The sequence below is a fragment of the Heptranchias perlo genome, chromosome 16 (assembly GCF_035084215.1).
Source record: "Heptranchias perlo isolate sHepPer1 chromosome 16, sHepPer1.hap1, whole genome shotgun sequence".
Lineage (NCBI taxonomy): Eukaryota > Metazoa > Chordata > Chondrichthyes > Hexanchiformes > Hexanchidae > Heptranchias > Heptranchias perlo.
Genome location: NC_090340.1, coordinates 48,954,056 through 48,973,255, shown reverse-complemented (window position 1 = coordinate 48,973,255; position 19,200 = coordinate 48,954,056). Strand labels below are relative to the sequence as shown.

The window sequence follows — 19,200 nt, the reverse complement described above, 5'->3', positions numbered from 1 at the left end:
ACTGTTCCCTCTGACCTGGAGTGTTTGTATGATTGACATCTGCATGCCTGATTGACAGCTGCATGTAGTTAGTTAAGATGGATAAGCAGTAAAGAGCACATGTTTGTAAGCTCTGATGTCTTTTCTAGTTTGTTACCAACTGACCTTAATGACAGATGTTACACCACAGACCTCTGCCCTTGTGCCTGACTGTTACTTGCACTGGAAGCAGCACGTTCCCCAGAAACTCAGAACATTATCACAGCATTCTGCAAGTCTCAACATTGTAATTTCATTATAATGAAAAGGCAGGCAGATGTACTGTCAGAGGGTGGCCTGAATAGTCTTGCTCTACGCTTTCCCCTCATTCTGATGCATACTCTGGTTTAGACTGTTAACTCAATGATTGGACTAACACAGGTACAAACTACTTTCTTTCATTCCTTGCCATAGTCTGTTAGCATACTACTGGATCACAGTCCAGCACATATTTTTATTGTTTTGGAACAATACATGTTCAGTACATTGTTCTAAAATTTTTGGACTTCCCCAGCAACCCACTGAAATAATACACGGTTTCAACACCCAGAGCCAGATCAATGAGTATACACAATCTTTCCATCTTCAGGTCTATTCTTCCTTCTGAAGTATTTCACTTATGTTGCTGTTAATTCAGACAAGCCTTGGTCTAAAATTACTTCAATTAAGTTAAAATTATTAGAAGTTTTAATTGAAAACAAGACACAACTCAAACCTGCCATACTTGAGTGGGTTGCTGAGGAAGTTCAAAGATTCTAGAACAAAGTGACAGCTCGGAATACTTGTTGCATTGTTTAAAACAATTGGACAATTTCTGTGTTATGCCTTTCACCCAGAACCAATGAATTGATGGAAAACTAGTAACTTTAAAACTAAGAATAATCCTTCAGTCCTCAAACATAAATGATCTTTGTTAATCCTTTGCTTTGGCGATAAATTAAAGTGATGTAATTGGGGGTAGATTTTAACTATTGGGCACCCAACTGACAGAGCGCGCCAGCCGGCCATATGATCCTGCCAGCCGGCCATATGATCCTGCCAGCCGGAGGCCCAGTTTATTACTGTGCCACCAGCAAACTGCAGGCACAAATGGACGACGCACTGCTGCTCACTCGCTCTGTGGCGGCACAACATCGAGCACCACAGAGGCTGACCTGGCTAGCAAAAAGGACCTGGGGAAAAATGGCGGAGCGGGAACAAGGCGATGAGTCCACCATCTCCATTTTAACTCCGCTACCACCCCAGGAGTTATGATCTCCCCCATTTAGACTAAACAGCTGTCATACTTTGGTGCAATTCAGCCAGGGTTAATGGGTTATAAATGACTGGCCTCAGTAGCAGCTTCACACAACATACACAGTGTAACGTCCTGTTAATGATTGCAATCAAATTTGAGCTCTGCCCCATCTTTCAGTGCTTATACATGCTTATAAAATGCTTTACAATGCAGTAAAGCAGATAGCCTTCCAGTAAACAGCCTCTCCTTCTCATGTGACTGGTGGATTCCAATTTCATTCCCTGCATGGCTGATGGATTTCAGCTTTGGTCAATACAAGACCCCAAAACAACAGAGATGAAGAGCAAGCACCAAACATGCTTTATTACTGGGCCCTATGGTGAGAAATAATTCATAAAACACTTGCTTCTTTACAACATGATCTCCAGACAAGCAGTAACAGTTTCCTACAGTAGCCATCATTATGAACAAAAGAAGCTGCTCACCTGGGTGGACCATAGGTTTAGTTGTTTAAGAGATGGCAGTTTGATTAACTGTTCTGCACAGGCACTGGTTACGTTGGTAAAGGCTAGGCTTAGATTTTCCAGATTTCCAAAAGACCCTGAGCTGAGAAGTCTGGCTAGGTCAGCATCCTAAGGAAAACAAAAAAAAATCACAAAAAGACATATTAAAATATGCTGCCAAAGAGGTTCACTTCTGCACACATTTCGATTCACTCCCAATTACATTTTAACAGTCACTCACAGTGAAATTCACCTGGGTTTTTGCTTGTATCTGACTTTAAGAAGGAACAGAAGTTCTTTTTCACCTATTGGCTCCCGCAGATTTTCATTAAACACGGAGTTGAGGGCTATAGTAGAGCAGGGCTAACAACTAACCCATGCAGCCCTTCATCTGAAACTCGAGTCCCACTTGGTAATGAGCTTTATGTTTCAGTGCCAGTATTGGTATTCAGGGTCAGGAAGGGTGCCGATCCACGCTCAGATGAATGGTAGCCAAATATGAAATGATCACATCAGATTTATTGCCCAAGTTTGTCTTTTCCAGTCGGGAGAGCTGACATGGGAGGTCTGCACAAAGGTGTTCTCTAGTTGTATAAATAAAGGAAAAGGAAAAGACTTGCATTTATATAGCGCCTTTCATGACTTCAGGACGTCCCAATTACAGCCAATGAAGTACTTTTTTTTTGAAGTGTAGTCACTGTTGTAGAGAAATGCAGCACACAACAGCAATGACATAAATAGCCAGATAATCTGTTTTTAATGATGTTGGTTAAGGGATAATTATTGGTCAGGTCCAGGAGAACTTCCCTGCTCTTCTACGAATAGTGCCACAGGATCTTTTACATCCACCTGAGAGAGCAGACCTTGGTTTAACGTCTCATCTGAAAGATGGCACCTCTGACAGTGCAGCACTCCCTCAGTACCGCACTGTAGTGCCAGCCTAGATTATGTTCTCAAGCCTCTGGAGTGGGGCTCGTCCCCACAACCTTCTGACTCAGAGACAAAAGTGCTCCCACTGCATCAAAGCTGATACCTAGGAATATCTTTTCTCAGATATGGGAATTTAAGGCTGTGATTATTCTTGGACAGTAGTTACAGAATCAATTCCAGCCTAGCAGTACCCGATTTATACTGTCTAGGCTTGAATCAAACTCTTAGGCAAGAGGAGGGCTTTGCGTATTCATGCTTATGCACGTGTACAGAAATACACTCCCATCTGAGAAGCTTTAAATGTCTTAACAGCAGAATGTCTGTTCAGGTGCTCAGGTTGCTTCCAGTACTGGAGTAAATAGCACATCTGAATACAAATTAAAAAATAAACTATTTCTTATATTCTGTAACAAAATGAATTAAACTTTTCATTAAACCTCAAACGTATAATCGGCCAATTATACAGTGATGCCTGAAGGAATACTTCAGAGTAAGGTCTTATCCCAGAGTATCCATCTGAAAACTATAAGCCCATATCTGATTTTAAAATGTTAGAGTCGAATAGAAGTAAAAGTATTTTTCCTTAAAATGGTAATTGGGAGCCACTTTCTTGGTATTTCCAAGGTTAGGTTTTCAATAAGCAGCAGGAAGTGCCGGAGCCAATGATAAGCAATGAATTGTCTTGTTTCCAAGTCTCAGCAATCCCAAGAATATGGTGGTCTACATGAGAGGTCAGCAATTATGAAGAATTTAAAACAAATGAAAATATTCACTTATAGATAATATTATTTTAAAAAGTGGATAGAGGGGTACTTTTATACAAATAAAGCATGATCTGCAGTCTTATTCTGGACTGTTCTTTTGAATAACTGGGGTAGAAGAAGTTGACACATCATTATTTTTTTGCAGGAAGTTTAACCTGGGTGACATTTAGCACCGCTGAGCTGAAACTAGGTAACTACCAGCTATCTCAGCTATTGCAGTGACACACACTGAGCGCTACCAGTTACGTGAATGTAAATTGTTCATATATCCAGCTGGAGTAAAATTTCAAGAATAGTTGCTGGATTTTGTTAAAAGATGAAGGATCGGCATTAGACCCTCAAACTGGAGTTGAGTTTGGAGTTAGCTTTAGTTAAGGAGCATACTGAAAGTGTTGGGGCTTTAATAGTGACTCAAAAGACGACACTATCACATTTCCTACAGAAAGATTTACTGCCATCAGCTGACACTATGCGCCGGGTCAGTGGTTGGTTTCCACACCAACAACTTGCAGTCTTATTTACATGACTTACTTTTACTCAGAATACACCATGGGCATGATTTTAAATGGGAAAAATGGGTGGGTTGTGGGCAGGGCAGCAAAAATTTAAACAATCTAAAGCCGCCCCCCAACCCGCCTCCAACCCACCCACTGCCAGTTTAAACGAAGGTGGGATGAGGGGCGGGCAACCAACCCGCTCTCAGGAGGGTGGGGGGGGGGGGGGTCGGTCATTAAAGGCCTTTAGGGAGGCTGCAGGCCTCCATTTTGGCAGTTTTTTTGCTTTTAACCCTGGGAGGATCGGGATTGCCGGGCCTTCTCGTTCACGCCACGTGAGAGAAGGCAAGAAGACCTGAAACTGCAGGTAAGTGCCTTTATAGCACAGCACGTAGGCCCGGAGGAGCAGGAGTGCTTGCCCTAGGCCCAACAAGCCTACCTGCAGTGACCCTACAAACACGATCTCCGACCCCCCTCCCCACCTCATGATCTCTGATCCCTCCCTCACAATCTCCGACCACTCCCTCACAATCACCGACCCCTCCCTCACAATCTCCAACCCCTCCACCGATGACTGACGCCCCCCCACCCCCCCAATGACCCCTGATGACTGAGCCTCAGGGTGTCTGACAGCCCCCCTGATGACTGACCCCACCCCCCCCGATAACTGAGCCCCCCAAATTGCCCCCCCCCAATCTAACACTTACACTTTCATGTCCTCTTCCCCCATCCGACTGAGGCCAGCCTGTCAATCAGGCTGGCCTGTTGGGTGGGAAATGTACAGATAAAAAATAAAAGACGCCCTTATGTCAATATCGTAAAGACGTCCAGGAAACCCATACTTCCGGGTTTCCCAACAGGAATTCCACCCCCCCCATTCCTCCAATAAAATCATGCCCCATAAGTACGTAATTCTGATTCAATTGATACGCTGTTGCCCATGCACAAATATACAAGATTTTAACTTGGCAAAATACAATTAAAATTGGTAAAAAAAATCAAAATGGAAGAAACATTAATAAATAAAACACCAAGAATCTTCCTACTCTAGGAAATTCTCCTGATGGATTATTGAGCAAATGTATGGCTCAGTTTGGTACTGAGCACACTGACCAGGAAGATTCCAGGTTTGATCTCCAGTCAGTGCTGTCTTAGCTGATCACGGATGGGGTGACAGTAGAGTCTTTGCAATTGGATGCCGAGTCTGATTGTAGCACCCCCACTGCTCCCTGAGCTCAGATCAGTTAAAACCAATGCTATCGGGGGAAAAAATCAGTCAGAAGTCCTGATTTGTGCAAGTGTGGATGTCAAGTGTGAAAAGAAGCAGGCTTGGCTGCGATCATTGCCACAAACCGAATAATGCTTAAGCTCACATATGAAGGATGGTCACTTGGGGGTAAGCTACCTGAGCTACCAGCATGAGCCATCCACCATAAGCCCGTACCTTCAGGAGAGGTGGGGAATAAACTGTTGAGAAAAAACCTTCCTGGTTTTTATTCCTCAAAGTTCTGCTGTTTGCTTGCCACAATCAGCTGTTGTAGTTACGTCCTGCAACCATAATGCCTACGTGCACAATGGCTGTACAGTTCAGTTACTGCCCTAATTTTATTGCTGCATGTATACATTCATATCTCTTTAATTGAAGACAAAGATGTATTTAGTAGGTAAATCAAAACCATTTATGGCATGTAAAGATTGAGCAGTGTGTATTGGTGAGGGATGAAAAATGCACCATTCACATCAGGGAGTCTATAAGTCTCATGCCTGCAGTACAGATTGGGTTCAATGTCACTCCCCGTGTGCATTCCTCAATTTGGCCCTCTTTAGCTTTTTCAATTGATAGTACTAAGCTATTGTGTGGAAAGTAGCATAACCACATAAATGCTTTTTACATAGAAGCCACTGCAAGAATCAGTCATGCCTTATGCATGTTTAGAATGGATGACCTTTAGAAGGTCGGGGAGGACTCATATCTTCTTGAACATCTTTCCTCAATGTCAGCATGACCTGCCTGATGATATGCTGCTTATTTGCTATTGTCAACTATGCTGAAATAAAGGAAGTAAGCCATGGCTGCAGGTTTCTTATTCTATAATACTGTCACTTTAATATATAAAAACATACATTACCTGGGTATCAAATCAAAAGGGCAAATGCTGTGGTTATCTTTTCATTTCTAAATATCTGTAGTTTCACAAATTACAGCTGACTCTACTTAAAACGAAAGTTAAGCAATCTTCCCAAATTTCCCATGGTCAACATTTCCACTTTTGCAACTTTTAGCAAAAAAGCAGGCATAAGCAAAAAACAATGTAATATGCTAATGTAGTATTCAAACTCCTTCAAAAATAGATTAATATTTGGGAAAAGCAGGGGAAAAAAGCCAATTGTTGCTTATTAAGGTCGTTAACTTCAGGTTAGAGCTGGCATTAGTGAGCGTAATCAATTTGCGCACGACTGCTGTTTTTGTGTTACTTCAAACAAACATTCGCTGCAATTGCATGCTTTAAAAAGGTGTGTTCCTGAAATTTTATTAGTGGTTCAGGAATGTTGACCAAAAAAAGGCCATTTGGTCCATCGTGCCTGTGCCAGCTCTCTGAAAGAGATGTCCACTTAGTCCCATTTCCATATGCTTTCATCATACCCTTTTATATTTTTTCTTTTTCAACTATTTATCACTTCCCTTTGAAAAACTTATGAATTCTGCTTTCACCATTTTCTCCAGTCGGTTATTCCATGTCCTAACAACCTGCTGTCTAAAACAAAAAAAATTCTCCTAACCTCTCCTTTCATTATTTTAATGATGAACTTACTACCCTCTCGTTACTAACTCATCAACCAGTGGAAATAATTTTTCCTTTATCAAAACCCCCTCATAATTTTGAACTGCTCTTAATTTGTTATAATGAAAATAGCCCCAGTTTCTCGAGTAACCCCTTCATCAACTTAATAAATTTCTTCTGTATCCTCTCCATGGCCTTGACATCCTTCTTAAAGGAAGGTGCCCAAAGTATGACACAATATACTAACTGTGACCTAACCAATAATCTGTATAGGTTCAGTGTTATTTCATCTGTTTTGTACTGTATGCCCCTATTTTTAAAACCTAGGATCCCATAATGTTTTTTTACACACTTTTAAAGATTTATGTATCTTTGCAAATTTTTGAGTCATAATTTCACCTCATTAACTTAAATTGCACATTTCTAAAAGGGCAATAAATCAGAACTGTATAACTAGAAACTGAAAAAAATCTGCCAACAAAAAAAAATCAGAAGGTGAACCAAATTGTTCAAAAATGTCAATCCTTTTGCTGACATTTTTCCCTCAGGGACTAGAATTTCTAATGTTGAAAATAAGGTTTGAAACATATTTTGCAACATGATTAGAATTGCTTATGCAATTGTCTTTTGTGTCCTGAAGTACCTTGATTGACATTTTTGCCAGAAGTCTTTAGCCTCTCTGAGAAGCCTATGGCTGTATAATATTCTTCCGAAACCCATGACTCTGTCAGCTGAGAAGAAGTAACAACACCCGTGCCTGCAATTCCTAAGATGCCAAAATCCGAGCCTGTGCAATGTGAAGAATCTCCCGGCGTGCATCAGTCTGATTCTCAATGCAACGACTCAAAGGATGTCTTTCCTCAGGCTATCTAGTCATTTTATGTTTGGTTTTCCAAAAGATTTGGAAACAAACTGGAATGTAAAGTTTAAAATATTTTTTGAAGTAGGTTTTTGCAGAAAAACAATTTTCAAGTGGTTATGTTTACTTCAAAGAGAATTGCTGAGAGAGACAGAAAAAATAGAGACAGGCAGAGTAAGATCATTACATTACCCATCTTACTGGAAAAATGACTCAATGCGCAATTACACTACATGACGTAGTACTGAGTCATACAGACCAAAAAGATCCTCGGCTTATCTCTGATCTATGCTGAGTTAGTTGATCTCGGTGAAGACAGCAATGGGGATTCTACAATTCACCTCATTGTCCCCAGACCAGTGAGGAAAATTGGCCTGGGGTCCCAGTCCAAATTACTATGCAGTATCGTAGAATTATAGGATGTTACAGCATAGAAACAGGCAGTGTTTTTCTCCACACAAGCCATCCCATCTAATATCGCTTTCCTGCTTGCTCCCTATATACCTCAATATTTTCCAATTTCCTTTTAAAGAATTTATGGTCTCTACTGCAACAGTGGTTTATGGTAGAGAATTTCACATTCTCACCACCATCTGTGTATAACTTTTTTTCAAATCTCCCCTTTAACATGTCAGCCTTAGCTCGGTGATAGCACTCTCACCTCTGAGTCAGAAGGTTGTGGGCTCCAGAGTCCCACTCCAGAGACTTGAGCACATAATCTAGACTGACACTTCAATGCAGTACTGAGAGAGTACTACATTGTCGGAGTTTCTGTCTTTCAGATGAGACGCTAAACTGAGGCCCCATCTGCTCTCTCAGGTGGATGTAAAAGATCCCACGGCACTATTCGAAGAGGAGCAGGGGAGTTCTCTTCAGTGTCCTGGACCAATATTTATACCTCAACCAATATCACTAAAACACATAATCTGGTCATTGTCACATTGCTATGTGCAAATTGGCTGCCGCGTTTCCTACATTGCAACAGTGACAACACTTCAAAATTACTTAATTGGCTGTAAAGCGCTTTGGGATGTCCTGAGGTCGCGAAAGCCGTTATATAAATGCAAGTTGTTTCTTTCTTCTTTAATATCTGAGTTACAACATGGATTGCTTTGAGCCATGCTGTATTTTGCATGCTAGCACTCAATGGGAAAATTCAGACTCTAAGGGGGTCATTTTACCCTAAACCGCCAGGCAGGAAACTGACAGGATTGGATCAGCCGCCTGGTTTACACTTCGCCCAAGTTCATTTTCCACTGAAGTCACTGGAAAGTAAAATCAGGCGGGGTGTTAAACAGGCGGCAGATCTCATCCCATCATTTTCCCATCGGGTGGGTTAGGTTAAAATGACCCGCCAAGTGTTTGACTCCTTTATAAGGTCGGAGCTGGGAGTTACAAACTGCAGTCAACTCTAATCGAGAAACTGCAAAAACAGAATAGGGAGGCTTATTTGTGGTTGTACGATGACATCAGGGTAAAAATAGTCATGTATGGAAAAATGTCAGTTTAAATCCCAACTTACTGTGGATTTGGATGGCAGTGTTAGTCGTGTGGGTCCACCCTTCCTTTGCTGCAAAGAAAAAGAATTTCACATGAATGATAAGCATTTATCTGTCAGATACATCCATAACTCTTTGAACATTAAAAGTATTTTCTACACTCTACTGTTAAGCTTCCTCTCTCTCTTTCTCTGCCTCACTATTTGCAGATTATAACTTGTGCCATTTATTGACAGAGTCTGAATTCCTGAACTTACTTAAAGCTGCAGTTTAATTTAGATGTGTTTAAACAATTAAAAAAACTTCTTTGTGCTCATTAAGGTGAACAACGTCAGTGATAAAGGATGACATTTTAGGAATGGAGCATCAGCATCAGTTATATCGATGTCAGAGTAAAGCTTCTTCTGCTTTGCCCCAAAGCGCCTTCACTCCAACCTCAGAAGAGTAAATCCAATGCACAGTATATCATTTCCACTTGCCACATCAGTCAACCATACGGACCTTCCATTGATAATTTTGTACTGGATTATGGGCAGTACAGCTCCTCAGAAAGGTTGTTGGATGGGACCAAATACTTCTCCAAACAGAGGGCAGCAAATCAAGGGCATTTTTATACACTGCCCAGCATCAAATTGCTGAGCAGCATTGGGAATGGCACTGGAGCAAGCTGATATCTTGGGTTGGGATTTGATAGCGGGGACACTAAAAATAAGGAGAGAATTGCATATAAAATAAGAATGAATTACAATTTTTTTTAAAAAAAACCTACCAGCTCTTTTAATTCCCTTTGTCTGTCACAGAGCTGTTCATACATTTTCTTTCCAACATCTGTACTCTCCAGCGTGGAGATAATTTGAAGCTGTGTGTCATTATTGTCTATGATGTTGTACTCAAGCATCAAACACAGGATCTAGAGTTCGAAGAAATTGAAGGAATTTTTTTAATGTAAAATTTTATACCAAAGAGTAACATCTTATTGACCACTGGAATTTCACAATACAATCCACCAAATATACAGTGACTTCCTGAAGGTGTCAGCCTTGGCTCAGTGGTGGCACTCTTGCCTCTAAGACAGAAGGTCATGGATTCAAGCACCACTCCAGAGCACATAATCTAGGCTGGCACTTTAGTCTAGTACTGAGGGAGTGCTGCACTATTGAAGGTGACATCTTTCTGCTTAGACATTAAACTGAAGCCTCTTTTGGGGTGGGGGGGGGGGGGGGGGGGGGAGGTTGGGTGATCTGAAGAGGGGGCGAGCTCCATACATCAGCGGCCCACAGTTCTTTTGTGGAGCTAGGAAGAGCACTCCTGCTCCTTCCTCAAAAAACAAACATTTTCAAAGTTTTCGGGCTGTTTTTCAGCAGTCCCTTTAAGGACCACTGGTAAGGCTGATTAAAACCCAATACAAATTGGCAGAGCTTGCATGGCACATAGGACCCTGATTTGCCTGAACAATCAGCTCAATGCCTGTTTCAAACGGGCGCCAATGGCCCGATCCAATTTGACAGTCATTGAATGTCGGGTGCAGATCGGGCATGGGATGTCGCGACCCGATTTTGGTAAGTTTTTCCCTTGTTTTATGCCTGAAATGGGCGAAATGTAAGGGACACATCCTCCCATAAGGTCATCAGTGACATTCTTTTCTGCTTATACACTAATTGATTCCCCATGGTGTTGCTCAGGGAAAGTCAGATGACAGGGGTGTTATACCATGTAACATAGGATGTATTATTCTTCAGTGGAGCTGTATTCCTTTACGTCCACAAAGACTAATTGTTGTTAAGTGAACTGAAGCGGAGGCCAATCAGAAAACTGTGCAGGGTAATGTCAGTGAGAGTTTAATTCAGGCAGCAAGTCAGGGCCCAGGATGAAATGTGTGGATTTCTTTCTCTCTTTTTTAAGTATAATTGTCAAAAAGACAGACGTTCTGACTCCTGTGTTAATAAGACATTTTCTGTCATGGGGTTGTTCCTCTGTGCCTTTCAAATGCTGTTTTTTTCCTCTTTTTAAAAAAAGATTTTTTTTTTGAATAAATTTGAATATAAGCCAATTACCTGCAGGATATTAGCCTAGAATAAAGTTGCTTATAATGAAGTGGAATGTGAGAAGTATGACATGACGGATAGGAAATTATAGGACAGACAGACAGACAAGCACTGTATGCCATAGTATACCTTCTGGGCCATAGATTTTAAATTTAATCTAAAATAAAAACAAACTACTTAATATAACTTCAGGTCCACTGCCACTGTAACTTTAGTGTCCTTCCTTCTACTTCAATCACATGCAGCAATCCCTAGTCTAAGCTTGATAATGGGTACCCATAGAGACTTTTTAAAAATAGGATTTGACAGCAAGTAATTATAATGAGAGTAACTGCTAATGTCAGTTTTGTGTCCAACTTTCCTTTCGATTTGGAATTTCCAATAATATTCCCTTGAAACACCATCTCATAAGGAGCCAATGTTCACTTTTTACATTATATTACTCTTGCATTACCAGTATCCAAATGATCTTTTTTAAACAGGCTTTTGCAGTCTATAGTACTGTACATATTATTCACAAAAACAAACTCTTGGCAGTGAACTCAGTGCTGTGATCCAGTCTCTGGAGCATGCCGAGCTTCACTCGTACAGTTTATGAATGTCATCGGAAACCCTCAACTGAATTACAGCATTTTGATTCACTGCCGGCTACCGATTATGATGCATTTAATGATAGTCACTTGGGTACATGACTGTCCTAGACTGTCTAGATTTCTAGAGCAGCTATTTTGAGGTTATCATCATATTGGTTTTTTTGAGCCCAAAAAATAACATATTACACAAGCTGCGGGAATTTTGTATTATTTCCCTTTGAGTATTTGTCGCTTTAAATTTGGTTCCAGTAATCTGTTCACTGTCTGTTCACTGTCAAACTGTCTAAACAGCACTATAAGTAAACGTAAGATTTAACTGACAAGCAGATCTTTTAGAAATGACACTGTCTTTAAGAGAGATAATTCACTGCAATACATTTCTTGAGTTCACAAGGTTTTACGTCAAATATAGGCGCAAAATATGCAAAAAGGCAAGTCCTTTCCCACTCTCACAAAAATAAGTTAGAAGACAGAAGAATGTTTATTATAGTTATTACAAATCATACACTGTCTAGACATTTTGGCCCCATTCAATATCTGAGTCTTTGCAAGTCAGATATTAACATAACTACACATTACATCCGCTCTACACATGAATATGGACGTCTGGAAGTGAGTACCCCTGTCCACCAGCTGGTCTGGAATCAGAGGGCACTAGCTGTCAGAGTAGGAGGCATCTCTTTCTGCAATGTTCAAAGATGCCTCCTGCCAGGCTGACCCTGTGAAAACAGCTACGGATGGATCTTGAAGATATCTTAAGGATAGACTCTCTGCCTCTTCCCAAAAAAGGAGGACAATGACGACTAAGTCGGGGAGAATAAAAAAAATGAAGTAAAAATTATTTTAAAAGTCCAGCTCGCAAGTGGCTGTCTACCCCTACCAAAATAGTTAATATTGGCTGTAAAACAAAAATACATTTTATTGGGAATGAAAGCTTTACCTTTCTTTCTAACAGTTATGAATATCCATATATAAAATGCAAAGTTGCCTGTGACAACAGAGACAAAATATTGATGCAGTATGCAGTTGGAGTGCATGCAGAGTATATTAATCATAAGTTCTGTGTCTGAGGCTTACCTCTACCATTGTTTGGTTTCCTCTCAAAGCCAGCAGCATGCAGGGCCCCAGTTTGTTCTCAGCCAGCGATAACAGGAACTTCTTTGTCTTATAGCAGGAACCCATTAAAATGTGCACCTGAGGAGAGAAACAATATATGACTGCACTCATACAACAAGCACCGCATTACAACTCACACACTGATAATTGCCATTTTCTGGTTTCCAAAGGGACGCCATATAATTTTGTGTTAGTTAAGCAGCACGATGCACTGGTACACCAACATGTGCCATGCAGTTAAAAGTTGCTGGTTTGCTCCACAAAGGACAAGTTTTTAATCTCAGAAGGGCCACATCAAAGAGGCACAGAGTGAAGGCAAGATGCCCCCTCCCCCACTTCTCAGGAGCGAAAGGGAAAAATAAAACAGAGGGGAGACCAGACCATTCACATGTGGCATTTACTCTAGTATTGGCAGCAACCTGTTGTGGAATGATGCTTGGCATTAGGGAATCTTAATAGAGAGGCAAATGCTTTACTGAAAAAATACATTTTAATTTCAACATTCTTGTTAAATAATTAAAGCCATTTACAATGTGCAAAGTTCGGTGTCACTATCTGCAAGCGAACGAGCTAGACTATATGCAAAAAATGAAGCAGACCAGTATAACTTGTCGTTAGCTTAAAAGGGAATTGCCTGAATCTTTCTCACAGGAGAAACAGAAAGGAGATCACATTATACGACAGTGGCCTTCCCTATCTCTTTCACCTGGCCTAATCAGGATTACTCCGTGAATTCCAGCAGTGAAGCCTGTGCACACTCACTTGTTTCTGCCAGAGATTGATCATGGACTCGAAATAGTTCAACTAAAGTTCAGAGTTCCAGTTCTCCTTTCATTACGTGAAAGGAGAACTGGAACTTGCCTATGACAACAAACACAAAGGCCCTATTTATCCTCTGAGCTTCAGACCCTCAAGCTCCTGTTTATAATATAACGACGGATTTGAATTTGTTGTGAATTTGAAGCTAATGTGTTCCGGGGACAAAGTACAAGCCAGAGTGTAGAGCTATTTACTTAAATTACAGGCCAAGTAATGTTTCTCACTCTTAGTTCCTTGTGTAGGCCTTGGCTGTAGAGGCAACTATTTGCAACAAGCAGCGTCATCTGGGTTATTTAATACCTCCTAACACAGACAAACTTGGAGCAGTTGTCTGCGTAAACCCTGGGGAATCATTCTGACCCAAATTCAATGGGATCTCTGTAGGGCTCTGGTATTATTGAGTTTGCTGCAAAGCAACTACATAGTTCAAACTTCAGCTATAGTTGTAGGTATGATAGTAAGCATTGTGTGGAGATCAGCGAGTGGCAATGTGGTGTAAATAAAATGTTCTATGAAGCACAAGGTCTGCTACCATGTAACTTCAGCATAATTGGAATTCTTACCTGAGTGGGAGGTGCAGTGAGCTCTTGATGAAATAAATGCGAACTCTTGCTTTTCTAGGTTACATCCCATTATGAGGGTTAGATTTTAACTTGGGCCACCTGGTGTAAACTGGGACTTAGCAGTCGCAAATGGCTTACCATCCCATTTACCCTGGCACTCTGGCCACCACCACCTTCAAAGTGGCCTACCGCTGGGCGGACAAAGACCCTGCCCATTTCAGGTGGTCGGTCCTTTTAATATGCAGATTGGGTTCTTATTATGTACATAGGACCCGATTCCCATTTTGCACAGAAGTGGGCCAAAAGTAAATTTTTATTTATTTTTGTGGGGCCAGGGGGAGTAGGAGTGCTCCTCCAGACTGCTTAAAAATAATCTAGGTTTCTGTTGCACCGGTTGCCCCCTGCCCCTACGAATAGACCCACCCCTCCTCCAACTATCTTTCGATGATGTGGAGATGCCAATGATGGACTGGGGTGGACAAATGTAAGGAATCTTGCAACACCAGGTTATAGTCCAACAGTTTTATAGTCCAACAGTGTGAAGACCTGACGAAGGAGGAAAGCTCTGAAAGCTTGTGATTTTCAAATAAAACTGTTGGGACTATAACCTGGTGTAAGATTCCTTACATTTATCTTTCGATGGGCTGGGCTGGCCTCTGGGCTACCTGATATTGCATCAGCTTGGAATCAGCGGGGCTGCCCCGGGAGTGCCTGTTTTCCGCCCCCAGCCCACTGGGGGTATGGTAATGAGGTCTGGCCCTCAAAATGGACTGGGCCTCCCCTCGGCACTATCAGGCGGCCGGCACCCTCTGCCGGTCAGTCGCCCGATAGTCAAAATCTAGCCAGAGATTTCAGCCGCAGTACTGGCTGAATTGGGGTTATGGGGAGCGGGCAGGAAATTGGACATGAAGCTGAGTTCGGATCGGTCAATGCCCTGTGGGTGGCGGAGAGGGCCCAGGGGCTGTGTGGCCGGGTCCTGCTCCTACTTCTTGTGTTCTTTAGATTTGTGGTTGGGATCAGATCAGCCATGATCTTATTGAATGGCGGAGCAGGCTCGAGGGGCCGATTGGCCTACTCCTGCTCCAATTTCTTATGTTCTTATGTAACATGGCTGCAATAAACCAGTGGCATCATTATACGCTGCTGAAAATTGTAACTGTCCTTTCTGTTCATATCCTCATAGGAGGTGCAGTGATCAGAGATTGAATACAGCTGTTATAGACCCCCAAGCATGCATTCTGAATTTGAATTTGCTGGCGTAGACTCTTCAGAGTTTATATAATAAAGGACATTAGCCAAACAGATGTGCAAGTATGGTTTGGAAAATGCCTCAGTTCCAGCTGAAATGAATAGAGGGCGAAGTCCTGTCACACTCTGCTGACATCACATTTCTGAGAATAGAATTAATCTACTCAGGATGGGACTATTAGAAGCAAACATATTGTTCAAAAAAAAACTTTCTATCTATAATTTTCAATAGATAAAACAGAACTCCAGCATTAGAGATTAAAGGTTTTGGAGCGTTTACTGCATACAATATTGTGTAAATAAGTGCAATTTTAACGCAGTTTAATCAACAAAATGATATCTGATGGTTATTTGTAACATAAACAGAAGGTATTAACTCACATTATTGCAAACACGTACCATACTGGCAAAAAGTTCCCCATCGTCATCACAGGCTACTCCTCCTGGACTGTAGAGCTGGAACCAACCATCTTTGCCAGCCCGAACACTCAACAAACAGGAATGGACCTGCCGGAATACAATTAATCAGCTTGAGTTTCTGGTATGCCAAGCCAGCGCCCTGTGTTTAGCAAATGCTCAGTGACCCACATTATACTGGTACAGGATGACTTTTACTTATCCAGTGATCTACTTTTCAATTTCAGGTCAGTTTGATGTTTTCACAATCAGCAAACCACTCATTTGAGTTTACATGGCCTTACTTAAAACTGGGACTTGACAGCAAATGAATCACTTATTTAAATGCAACTTACTTTTCTTAATAAACAATGAACAAGATGAAATAATTACATTAGTTCAAAGAACGCATGATGTACTATATTATATATATATATCCACACATTACCAGATTCAATGTGAAAAAAAGTCCTGCAACCCGAATGTCTGGTTTATAGGGTGTGTTGGTTCCTATTCTAATCTCAGGATCCATTTTTCTTTGCACAACTTTGATGGCATGTATCCCAATTTGCATTACTTCTCACTGGACTACCATAATGAATCACTTTACAATGTGCATGCACAATGTGGCACTCCCTCATATACAAATACAGTCTTTGCACAGACAGCATGAATGCTCACGGCATGAATAGAGAGAGATAGAGAGAGATGGGATAGGCTACCATGCACAGATACTGATTGTTATTCTGCCTGCTTTGTAATGTGCTGCCCTCAGATTATACTTGGCATGAAGTTTTGCAGGACCGCGGGAAAGTGTTTACTCTGTGATTAATTTGTCAACCTCATATTGTATGCAAAAAACATTGTGAAACAGGATATAAATCTACACAGTCTGAATTGATAGAAAACAGTAGCAACCTTAAAGGGTCAAATATTGCAAAATGGCTCACGGAGTAGCAATATTCAATACAATGACCATTTGATGCAATGAGGTAGGTTAATTAGTTGTTTTGTTTTTGTTTTGTGTTTTCTTTATGGTCTACTTCTTGGTAACTGTTAACTCTTGTGTTGAAACCAATCCTCAAGGCAAAAGTTAATTTTCTGTGTCCAGTGGTTGATAGTCTATCAAAGGTCTGTCTTTAGGGTCAGTCTGACAGGGCATGAGATCAATTACTAAGCATGATTTTGAGTTGTTTTGTGAATGTGGCTGTGGCACATATTCCTGCATTGAAATAACAATAAACTTATTTTCTTGGATACACTTTTTCCTCTTAGTTTGATCCTGCCTTGTTGCAGCTGAACTTTATTTGAAGCACATTTTCCTTAAGACATTTTGTTATTTTCCCATCCTATCCTTTCCTCACATCCTCTGTTTCCAATGTCACTCGGTAACTCACTGAGCTGGTATCTCCCCATGATGGCACAGCAGAAATCAAGAACTCATTGGGGTAGGTCTTGACTTTGTGCAATAGTGTAAAACAGGTAATGGCGAGTTGTCAACTGTTTTACAGCTCTCCAGATTTCTATTTATTTGGAAATAATAATTGGGAGAGATGTAAAAATGAGCTGCCGACTCGCTATCATGCATTTTACACACTCACTCACTGTGTGGACAACCGATACAAACCAGGCAATGAGTGTCAACAAGTTACTTGACCATGGGGAGCACTACAACTGAAGCTGGCCCTTTCCTCACACAATGTTCACACATGCTCACTACCACTTTGCAGGATTATATCACTATTTCTTCATCGTCACTGAGTCAGAATCCTGGAATTCCCCACCTATCACTGTTACAGGAACGCTATCACCACAAGGACTGTTGTAAGGATTCGCACAACACCAGGTTATAGTCCAACAGCTTTATTTGAAATCACAAGCTTTCGGAGCTTTGCTCCTTCGTCAGGTGACCTTGGCAGTATCATCCACATCCCAAGAACAAATAGAAGAATATACATTAAAGTGTTTTTACTATTCCCATAGGGTGGGGGAGGGGGGGAAGGAGGTCTGTGCACAGGTCTTGAGTTCTCATACTATACCAGAGGATTTGCACACCTGTCTTTTAGAAATCAAAGGTGAATCTGTTTAGATCAAGTCCTTCCCTAAACTTATGCATATGCTCGTTAAACATGGCAGCTAAAGGTGATTCTGTTTTAAGGTGATGATTGGAAAACATTTTTTTTCTTTCTGAAACCAAACTTCAGAAATATTGGTCTGGGTTATCCTATTTTAACATCAACAGTAACCCATTAAAATGAACAGGTTAGTATTGGCATTATTATAGAAAATTCTCAGCTATTTATTCCAAATCAAGCAATGTATTCCAAGGAAGATTTATTTAAGGTGACAAGTGCAAGGCTGAAACCATAAGAAAATGTTCACCTTTTTTGAAATATTAGAACTGAGTAGACCCCCTTTATAATACAATCCTAACAAGCCACGTAAAATGGCCACTACAAAATGAGGTGTCTTACAAAATGTTTTATTTTTTAAACTCCCACGCTAATTTCTCCTCTCCTTTCCTGAAGGCACTGACTCCTGGGATACAATTTCACAAGAACTGGCTCTCCTCCAGCGCCTCACCCAAGTGGCGATTCTTCATGTGTGAGTCCAGACAATGATTGGCAACAAGCTGTCCACTTTGGGGATCACTGCATCCAAGCTTGACTCTACATACTGGGTAATGAATGGAGAGCCTGGCTAATTATTTTCCCTCCCTAGCCCACAATATTGAAGTCAATTGTAGCACACCCGATGGCATCCCAGCTGCGATCAGCTAACTCAATACAGAATGGGAATTGAATTTGGGGCCTTCAAAAGATGTTATAAACAGACTTTACTTTTACTTTTCTATATTCATTAAATACAAAGTATATTTAAATGTAGTTTATAAACACATGCCTAGAAATTACTGTTGGTGATATAAGCAGACAAATACTTGACATGGTCATAAGATAGTCCTCTGCCTGCCATATTAGAGGAAGCATTAACCACTCTTATGCCTCACTCCTGCCATAGATCCACTAGTGGGCCTAAATCTTTTCGGGCCCTTTACCTCCATAAGCTACAATAAATGGATTAAATGCCTGCATTATAGCAGACAATATAGAATCCCATACAAATATTTGTCTACTAATATCACCATCTGTAACTTATAGGTTATAATATTTTTTATCAGGCTATTTTGCAGATTTTACTCACCTCTTGTCTTGGGTCTTCTGCAAATCTCTGTATGACATATTTTAATTCCCTGAGAAAAAGTACAAGTAGGTAATTATAAACCGCCCAACTCCTATTGTCTTAACAAACAATGGCTATAGTGTAAATATGGTG

General features: G+C 40.9%; 1 protein-coding gene across 4 annotated transcripts in view; it reads right to left on the bottom strand.

Annotated features, from left to right (window-relative positions):
• Window positions 1–19,200, bottom strand: part of cmip (c-Maf inducing protein) — a 208,830-nt gene that overhangs the window by 6,363 nt on the left and 183,267 nt on the right. For 2 of the 4 annotated variants that reach the window (XM_067998093.1, XM_067998094.1), the window contains exons 13-18: window positions 19,069–19,117; window positions 15,853–15,978; window positions 12,803–12,919; window positions 9,857–9,997; window positions 9,111–9,158; window positions 1,741–1,887 (exon numbers count right to left, since the gene is read on the bottom strand). In XM_067998093.1, the coding sequence (XP_067854194.1) occupies window positions 1,741–1,887; window positions 9,111–9,158; window positions 9,857–9,997; window positions 12,803–12,919; window positions 15,853–15,978; window positions 19,069–19,117 (628 nt within the window). The remainder of the gene's footprint in view (window positions 1–1,740; window positions 1,888–9,110; window positions 9,159–9,856; window positions 9,998–12,802; window positions 12,920–15,852; window positions 15,979–19,068; window positions 19,118–19,200) is intronic. The other 2 variants (XM_067998095.1, XM_067998096.1) reach the window with 1 other exon arrangement.